General features: G+C 42.2%; 1 protein-coding gene across 2 annotated transcripts in view; it reads right to left on the reverse strand.

The window, feature by feature from the left end:
* The window catches only part of LOC115196574 (plakophilin-3-like), a 51,161-nt gene extending 44,960 nt beyond the window's left edge, over positions 1-6,201 (reverse strand). The window contains exons 1-2 of one of the 2 annotated variants that reach the window (XM_029757417.1): positions 6,103-6,201; positions 2,667-2,850 (exon numbers count right to left, since the gene is read on the reverse strand). In XM_029757417.1, the coding sequence (XP_029613277.1) occupies positions 2,667-2,850; positions 6,103-6,111 (193 nt within the window). In that variant the 5' untranslated portion in view covers positions 6,112-6,201. Of the gene's footprint in view, positions 1-2,666; positions 3,119-6,102 lie in introns of those variants that run through there. The other variant, XM_029757416.1, reaches the window with a different exon arrangement.
* Positions 6,202-10,774: the final 4,573 nt, after the last annotated feature.

Here is a 10,774-nt window from a genome sequence, read left to right on the forward strand (position 1 = left end):
TCTAATAGGCTACATGGGGTCTGAGTTTCCCATCATGACTCTAATAGGCTACATGGGGTCTGAGTTCCCCATCATGATTCTAATAGGCTACATGGGGTCTGAGTTCCCCATCATGATTCTAATAGGCTACATGGAGTCTGAGTTCCCCATCATGACTCTAATAGGCTACATGGGGTCTGAGTTCCCCATCATGATTCTAATAGGCTACATGGGGTCTGAGTTCCCCATCATGATTCTAATAGGCTACATGGGGTCTGAGTTCCCCATCATGATTCTAATAGGCTACATGGGGTCTGAGTTCCCCATCATGATTCTAATAGGCTACATGGGGTCTGAGTTCCCATCATGATTCTAATAGGCTACATGGGGTCTGAGTTTCCCATCATGACTCTAATAGGCTACATGGGGTCTGAGTTCCCCATCATGATTCTAATAGGCTACATGGGGTCTGAGTTCCCCATCATGATTCTAATAGGCTACATGGGGTCTGAGTTCCCCATCATGATTCTAATAGGCTACATGGGGTCTGAGTTCCCCATCATGACTCTAATAGGCTACATGGGGTCTGAGTTCCCCATCATGATTCTAATAGGCTACATGGGGTCTGAGTTCCCCATCATGATTCTAATAGGCTACATGGAGTCTGAGTTCCCCATCATGACTCTAATAGGCTACATGGGGTCTGAGTTCCCCATCATGACTCTAATAGGCTACATGGAGTCTGAGTTCCCCATCATGACTCTAATAGGCTACATGGGGTCTGAGTTCCCCATCATGATTCTAATAGGCTACATGGGGTCTGAGTTCCCCATCATGATTCTAATAGGCTACATGGGGTCTGAGTTCCCCATCATGATTCTAATAGGCTACATGGGGTCTGAGTTCCCCATCATGATTCTAATAGGCTACATGGGGTCTGAGTTCCCCATTATGATTCTAATAGGCTACATGGGGTCTGAGTTCCCCATCATGATTCTAATAGGCTACATGGGGTCTGAGTTCCCCATCATGATTCTAATAGGCTACATGGGGTCTGAGTTCCCCATCATGATTCTAACAGGCTACATGGGGTCTGAGTTCCCCATCATGATTCTAATAGGCTACATGGGGTCTGAGTTCCCCATCATGACTCTAATAGGCTACATGGAGTCTGAGTTCCCCATCATGATTCTAATAGGCTACATGGGGTCTGAGTTCCCCATCATGATTCTAATAGGCTACATGGGGTCTGAGTTCCCCATCATGATTCTAATAGGCTACATGGGGTCTGAGTTCCCCATCATGATTCTAATAGGCTACATGGAGTCTGAGTTCCCCATCATGATTCTAATAGGCTACATGGGGTCTGAGTTCCCCATCATGATTCTAATAGGCTACATGGGGTCTGAGTTCCCCATCATGATTCTAATAGGCTACATGGGGTCTGAGTTCCCCATCATGATTCTAATAGGCTACATGGGGTCTGAGTTCCCCATCATGACTCTAATAGGCTACATGGAGTCTGAGTTCCCCATCATGACTCTAATAGGCTACATGGGGTCTGAGTTCCCCATCATGATTCTAATAGGCTACATGGGGTCTGAGTTCCCCATCATGACTCTAATAGGCTACATGGGGTCTGAGTTCCCCATCATGATTCTAATAGGCTACATGGAGTCTGAGTTCCCCATCATGACTCTAATAGGCTAAATGGGGTCTGAGTTCCCCATCATGACTCTAATAGGCTACATGGAGTCTGAGTTCCCCATCATGACTCTAATAGGCTACATGGATAGGCTAAATGATTGCACGACGTCAGCCTATAATGACCCAGTAATGCTAGCAACTCTCAGGAACACTGTGGGCCTTATTGACATTGGCTCCAGATAGGCATATGTAACGTGATACAAGTTAAAAGGAGATACAATTTAAATTCTGCATTAATGGCACACTGTAGTTCATAAACTTCCCTGTGGGAACGTTGATATGTTTGATATGCTTCAGTTTGTTGCCGTATGACTTGTTTCACATTGGTCTTCAGTAGATCTAAAATAATTGTAATTTATATTTACAATCCTCTTATCCAAACGGATTAGTCATTTACCTAGCTCTCATCAATAGCTCTTATCAAGTTGTAAACTACGATGGATAGAAAAATTGTGTTATTTCTATAAAAAAAAAAATGTAAAAACACAAAACACAAATAAAGTAGATGATTTTCCCCACTCAGAACTGGTAGGCTCGCTAGACCTTATTCATGGTTTTCTCCCTCGACTAAAGGTTGTGGAATTATTAGGGAATTAAATCAAGGACAGAATATGGTTTATCTGTAGACACACGTCCTACACAATCCTAGACACACACCTGGGCCACACCTTCATCTCCACCACAAACGAATAGTTAACTGGTGAATAGCATGCTATATTCCATGCATAAATCCCAGGTCAGAATATGGTATTAGAGAAAAGTACATAAAAATGGAAATAACATTCCATTTATGCAAGTTTTAACGGGTCTTGGATCGGCCCCTATGGGCATATAATAGAGATACGCTAAATACGTTGTTCGGTTACAATAAACACATTTCATTGTCAAGTCAATAGTTTTCTTATGTATCAAAACAATTCAGTAGTAGTCTGCTGTACATTTGAGTACCATGTCACCATAGGGGATGAGTTCAGTCCTACCTGAGGAGGAATAGTAGGAGGTTGAGCCGTTCTGTCGCGGAATAGTCGATGATTTCTCGGCGAGCCGCATAGCAACCTGCTGCTGGACCCGCTTTCCCCGGGTCATCTCATCCGACAGGGTGACCCCGTTCCCCCCGAGCTGGATCTCGGACGGGACCGCGTAAGTGCTGACGGCGGTCTTGGGCTGCAAAGCGGACAAAAATACATGGTCTTGAGTCACGATACTCATTTCGAAAATCGGTTGTGACCACTGGATGTACAATCTAGTTGTAAATCCCAGGAAGATTGAATATAAAAATGAATATAAAGGTTCCAAATATTGTCTATTTCTCGTTTTTAACAAATTCTGTTCCGGAAATAATTATTTTTGGAATCAGTTTAATCGATATTGGTTGTTTAGTTTCTCACTCAGGCGTGAGATACTTTTCGAAAGACTGCTCCCTCGGAAATGAACGGTATCTGCTTGAAATAACAATAGGGTGGAGTCTGTGAGAGAGAGAGAACAGGCTACCTGACGGAAATAATCTCTCTCACTGTACTGCACTATACTGCACTGTACTGTACTGTACTGCACTATACTGCACTGTACTGTACTGCACTATACTGCACTGTTCTGTACTGCACTATACTGCACTGTACTGTACTGCACTGTACTGCACTGTACTGTACTGCACTGTACTGCACTGCACTGCACTGTACTGTACTGTAGGTCATGTGAATTTCGTAAGGTGGATGGTCCAATAGAATTACTGACAGAATATAACATAATGATAATGACATAGATATAAATAATATGAATAATAATATTACTAATGTTATTAACATTGATACTGCTATTAACAATAACTATAATAGATAGCAGTATTAATAATCACAACAGCAATAATAATAGGTTATTCATATGTGAAAAACGTTTTTTTTTTCTCTCTCTCCAATTCCACAAACTTTTTTAATATACAAATATTTTCTGACATAGATCAAATGCCCCTTTTAAATAAAGTTTAATTTGATTTGATTAGAGCCCAGGGGCGGGAATCCCGGGGGGACGGGGGGGACACGACCCCCCCTTCCTGGGAAAAATATGATTTGTCCCCCCCAATATATCACTGAAACATAACTATGTAATTTAAATAATATTAATAATACGCAATGAAAGCAATTGTGCTGATTATAGACACTTAATAGCGCGTTTTTAAGTTTCAAAAGATTGCGACCCCCCCACCCTTTGCCTCACAATGGTTTGATCCACTGCCAGTTCCTTAGCTTGTTAGGTAACAGAGAGGTCATATCTACTGTCTGAAAGGCACTCAATGCACGTAACTGACGTGAGGTTAATCCAGTCAATCGCGCACACACACACTAGCTGAATATGCAGAGCTAGCGGGCAAATATTAACTATTAAGCTAGCTAGTACCTATTCCATTTATGTGGCGTCGTATGTTGTGTAAATGGTGAACTCATACAGCTGTCAACTCTTGTCATTTTAATCCGTTTCACATTTGCTAGCTACCTTTTAGATCGAAGCCCAAATAGAATGATTGAAGATGATAGAAGCCCATCTCCTACTGTAAATAACCTACACACTGTGTGTGTAGCCAGCCAGCCAGGTAGAAAAATGGCAGAAAAATAAAAGACGGACATCAGAGTATTTTTCAATACACCAAAACGCATAGTAAGAACCCTAGTAGCCTAATATCTCAAAGACTAGTTGATAAAATGTTTATAAGAAAGAAATTAAATTCTAATGGAAATGTTTCACAATGATGTCATTAGGCAGCGCAGGCAACAGATGGCACACAGACAGCAGAGTTGGGGACAGATATGCAGGGACAGACTGGCAGAGACAGGGAGTCTCAGGTAAGTTTGTTGAGTCTTTGTTTGGCAACATTATGAAAGGTTCTCAATTTTTTTGACTTGTAAAATAGGAACATAATTGGAAAATGCCATGGATACCCCCACTCTCAACTTAAACTGGTGACTGAACTAATATTTGTTAAAGGCAATGGTATTGCTGTTGTGATTAGTTGTGTAGTTTTGGGTACCGGTAGTTAGGAGTACGGCAAACACCTTATTTCTTTGGTTCCACAATATACATTTACCATATTACAATGTAGGCTATGTGTTACAGCACTACTTTTGGTGTCCCCTTCAGGAATTGTCCCCTCCAAAGTTGATATCAGATTTTTGCCCTGTTGGAGCCAATCACACAACAAGGTGTGGTGCAGTATGATTAAAGCTCTGACTGACACAAGGTGTGCTGAGCCTGGCGTGTGCATCTCTGATCAGTGTACAACAGTGCTGTAATTGTGTTAGCAACACCTTTTAACACATTACCAGCGAATACATTGGTTTTATGACACGGACATGTCCTGGCTATCACCACTCACAATTCATTGTTAGGTACAGTATCGTCTCATCTCAATGTGTTCCAAAGGATCACCATTCACTAAGGATAAGAGGTGGTCAAGGTCCCTATCCCCCAAAAAACAGATTAGTTGCCCTTTGTCTGTAGCAGTGGTTCCCTACTCCAGTTCTCCAGGACCCCCAACAGCCTAACTCCAGTCCTCCAGGACCCCCAACAGCCTAACTCCGGTCCTCCAGGACCCCCAACAGTGGTTCTCTACTCCAGTTCTCAAGGACCCCCAACAGCCTAACTCCAGTCCTCCAGGACCCCCAACAGCCTAACTCCAGTCCTCCAGGACCCCCAACAGCCTAACTCCAGTCCTCCAGGACCCCCAACAGCCTAACTCCGGTCCTCCAGGACCCCCAACAGTGGTTCTCTACTCCAGTTCTCAAGGACCCCCAACAGCCTAACTCCAGTCCTCCAGGACCCCCAACAGCCTAACTCCGGTCCTCCAGGACCCCCAACAGCCTAACTCAGGTCCTCCAGGACCCTCAACAGCCTAACTCCGGTCCTCCAGGACCCCCAACAGCCTAACTCCGGTCCTCCAGGACCCCTAACAGGCTAACTCCAGTCCTCCAGGACCCCCAACAGCCTAACTCAGGTCCTCCAGGACCCTCAGCAGGGGTTAGGCTGTTGGGCGTCCTGGAGGACTGGAGTTAGGAAGCATTGCTGTAGAGCAGGTCTAGGGAGCAGGATGTAACCTAGTATAACAGATCAGGATGTAACCTATTATAACAGACCTCTCTCCCAAATACCCCGACCTAACAACCCTACACTTACCCCTTGTATCCCTGATAACAAACATAATATCGCCATGGTTGCTATCGGTTACCTACTACAGCAGCGTTCAATCGTTGTGTGTTAATTAGCAGCGATAACACTAGGAATTACGAACAGCCTCATGATGCTGCTGACATTCTTATTAGAAAATTCAAATATTGTATCTGTAAATTAATTCAGAGTTAAAAACCTCATTATCAAACAGTTAGAATAGCAGCCACCAACCAAAAGCAGTCAAATCTCTATACTCACCATTACCATTAGGTCACAGTGGAGGGATCAGGACAGGTACGTCTCAGGTAAGGTTCTCTGTGGTCTAGTGATGTAGTGTGATCGGATGGAATGAAACTGTAGAAAGCGTTGATATATTTATAGAGGACTTCCTCATAGTCACCGCCCTCACAACTAGCTTGGCTTTGGTTTGATGAAAGAGTTCACTGCTCAGCAGCCTGTCTCAACCCTATGTACCAGAGTGACACCATTGTGAGAAAATAGAGAGAGAAAGTGAGAAAGTGAGAGAGAGTGTGTGTGTGTGTGTGTGTGTGTGTGTGTGTCTCTGTGTTTGTGTGAGATAAAGAGAGAGATGACTCAAAGAAGAGGGTATGGCATTAAGACAGAAAGACTGTTTAGTAGATTTTATATCACACTGGGATAGAGTTCCATATCATATCCATCTTATGTTCTACACTCCCCATATGAGAACTAAGAAATAAGCCTTTTTCGTTCCAGGTAGAACACTTTTGGGTTCCATGTAAAACAGAGGGTTCTACCAGGAACCCAAAAAAAACGCTTATCCTATGGGGACAGCCGAAGAACCCTTTTGGAACCCTTTCTTTCAATGAGTATATACCATATACCATCCTAACACTATCACACAATAGACTGAAAGTGAAGACAGTTTACTACCACACCGTCTGACTCATAAAAAACTTTGGGCAAAGGCAGGCCTCAGAACAGGGTGTGTTGACTCATACAACCTATGGCTGACTCAGGCCTCAGAACAAGGTGTGTCGTGGGCAGGGACAGGGAGTAAGATCACTGCTCCTGTGCAGGTGTGTTGCAGGTGTGTTGCAGGTGTGCGTGCTCAGTCTGCTGTCGGTACGTAAGAGCAGAGGAGGGTATGGGACTGGGAATTAAATGAATGAATGACATTTTTTTGCGTGTGTGTCAAATCTCTAATTGGCAAACTATCCCTTATGGGATTAATTGACACATAAACAAACATTACAGTAATTAACTATGGTGATTAAATCATAATTCTTCTCTTCCGGTGTTCTCTGCATTGCGCATCTCATAAAGAGTGAAAAACAAAAGTCTGGTAAAAATGACATCCCATAGCACACACAATACAATAATATACAAAACACTGTATACACACTGTATATACACACACACACACACACACACACAATACAATAATATACAAAACACTGTATACACACACTGTATATACACACTGTATATACACACACACAATACAATAATATACAAAACACTGTATACACACACTGTATATACACATACACACTGTATATACACACTGTATACACTCACTGTATATATATACACACACACACACAGTACAATAATATACAAAACACTGTATACACACACTGTATATACACACTGTCTATACACACACACAATACAATAATATACAAAACACTGTATACACACACTGTATATACACATACACACTGTATATACACACTGTATACACTCACTGTATATATACACACACACACACAGTACAATAATATACAAAACACTGTATACACACACTGTATATACACACTGTATATACACACACACAATACAATAATATACAAAACACTGTATACACACACTGCATATACACATACACACTGTATATACACACTGTATACACTCACTGTATATATACACACACACACACAGTACAATAATATACAAAACACTGTATACACACACTGTATATACACACACACAATACAATAATATACAAAACACTGTATACACACACTGTATATACACATACACACTGTATATACACACTGTATAGACACACTGTATACACAGACACACACAGTACAATAATATACAAAACACTGTATACAAACACTGTATATACATACATACATACATACATACATACATACATACATACATACATACATACATACATACATACATACATACATACATACATACATACATACACAGGTGGTCTGTCTCCTCATCGCTCAGCCACATAATGCCAGGGTATATCTGGTGGTCTGTCTCCTCATCACTCAGCCACATAATACCAGGGTATATCTGGTGGTCTGTCTCCTCATCACTCAGCCACATAATACCAGGGTATATCTGGTGGTCTGTCTCCTCATGGCTACATAATACCAGGGTATATCTGGTGGTCTGTCTCCTCATGGCTACATAATACCAGGGTATATCTGGTGGTCTGTCTCCTCATCACTCAGCCACATAATACCAGGGTATATCTGGTGGCCTGTCTCCTCATGACTACATAATACCAGGGTATATCTGGTGGCCTGTCTCCTCATGACTACATAATACCAGGGTATATCTGGTGGTCTGTCTCCTCATGGCTCAGCCACATAATACCAGGGTATATCTGGTGGTCTGTCTCCTCATGGCTACATAATACCAGGGTATATCTGGTGGTCTGTCTCCTCATGACTACATAATACCAGGGTATATCTGGTGGTCTGTCTCCTCATCACTCAGCCACATAATACTAGGGTATATCTGGTGGTCTGTCTCCTCATGGCTACATAATACCAGGGTATATCCGGTGGTCTTTCTGGAATAAGAGCGAGCGTATATCGTGGTAGAAAAGACAATAGAGGATACAATTAGTTACAGTCTCTATTTCTTTGAGGTCACAATAGTTACATAGGCTTTCCTCTTCCAGTTCACCACAATACCTGTTTCAATATGCAGAGGCAATATCCCTGATCTGACCTGTTTCAATACGCAGAGGCAATATCCCTGATCTTACCTGTTTCAATATGCAGAGGCAATATCCCTGATCTTACCTGTGCACATAACGATCTCTTGCTTTTAGGTAGGTTATACATAATTATATCTCTCACACACCAATTCACCCATAATCAAACAAAAGGTTCTCAATTTGGGTTTATGATTAATCTCCTCCACCCATTTATTATTTCATATTGCATCAAGAGTTTCTGGGAGTTTCTGGGTCTGGTGCCTTTTCCCTAACTACTGAAACATTTCACTTCAACAGTCCAGTTGGAATGGTGCTTGTTGCACCCTCGACAACTACTATGATTATTATTATTTGACCATGCTGGTCATTTATGAACATTTTAACATCTTGACCATGTTCTGTTATAATATCCACCCGGCACAGCCAGAAGAGGACTGGCCACCCCTCATAGCCTGGTTCCTCTCTAGGTTTCTTCCTAGGTTTTTGGCCTTTCTAGGGAGTTTTTCCTAGGGAGTTTTTCCTAGCCACCGTGCTTCTTTCACATGCATTGCTTGCTGTTTGGGGTTTTAGGCTGGGTTTCTGTACAGCACTTTGAGATTTCAGCTGATATACGAAGGGCTATATAAATAAAATTTGATTTGATTTGATTGGAATGCTATCCATATGGACTGCATAACAGTAACAGGGATTCAGCAGCCAAACACTTTTTTTGTTGAATGATGACCTGTGATTGAACACGTTGTATTTTTGTTTCAACGTTACATCGTAATAAAGACAATGAGCAAGTCAGAGCAAGGATTAACAACAACAAAAAATCGATGGTTTGTCAGAAGTCATGGCAGAGCAAGATGAGGTGCACTCCAGAGTCACTGTTTACACCACTTTTCCGCCTCATGTTGTGTTTGATGCAGAGACAATAAAGACCCACCCATGAAGACGCCAAAACCTGTTGCATAACTATAACCACTGGAGTGCTTTTTAGGAATGAAATGAAAAACAAGAGTCAGACATGGTCTAGTATACTGAAAGGATCAGGTTGGTTTTGCCTGGTAAACTTGGCTGGTTTTTCTTGGTAAACTTGGCTAGTTTTGCTTGGTAAACTTGGCTGGTTTTGCTGGGTAAACTTGGCTGGTTTTGACTGGTAAACTTGGCTGGTTTTGCTGGGTAAACTTGGCTGGTTTTGCCTGGTAAACTTGGCTGGTTTTGCTGGGTAAACTTGGCTGGTTTTGCCTGGTAAACTTGGCTGGTTTTGCCTGGTAAACTTGGCTGGTTTTGCCTGGTAAACTTGGCTGGTTTTGCTTGGTAAACTTGGCTGGTTTTGCTTGGTAAACTTGGCTGGTTTTGCCTGGTAAACTTGGCTGGTTTTGCTGGGTAAACTTGGCTGGTTTTGCTTGGTAAACTTGGCTGGTTTTGCCTGGTAAACTTGGCTGGTTTTGCCTGGTAAACTTGGCTGGTTTTGCTTGGTAAACTTGGCTGGTTTTGCCTGGTAAACTTGGCTGGTTTTGCCTGGTAAACTTGGTGGGTAAATTTGGTTGGTTTTAATGGGTACATTTGGTTGGAGTTTCTTTGGTAAACTTGGTTGGCTTTGCATGGTAAACTTGGTGGGTAAATTTGGTTGGTTTTAATGGGTACATTTGGTTGGAGTTTCTTTGGTAAACTTGGCTGGTTTTGCTTGGTAAACTTGATTCGTTTTGCTGGGTAAATTTCCAGTGAACTGGGGCTGTAGAACCCCCCCCAGATAGCTGACTGATGAGTAAAAGTTGGCTGGGAATAGTTGACACAGAGAGGGTGTGTTGTGTGATCTTGAGGACTAAACCAGTTGAGCAGGGAGGTTCTTGTGTGGCCGTTGTACCTAATGGGCATTAGTTCACTTTGATTTGGGATTGTCAGTGCTTTTGTGTTCTCTGAAGTAAATGGTGCTTATTGTGTTAAAGTTTGAGCGATAAATCCAGTAAGATCAAGTATGAATGGTAA

This window comes from Salmo trutta, chromosome 7 (genome assembly GCF_901001165.1).
Source record: "Salmo trutta chromosome 7, fSalTru1.1, whole genome shotgun sequence".
Classification (NCBI taxonomy): Eukaryota; Metazoa; Chordata; class Actinopteri; order Salmoniformes; family Salmonidae; genus Salmo; species Salmo trutta.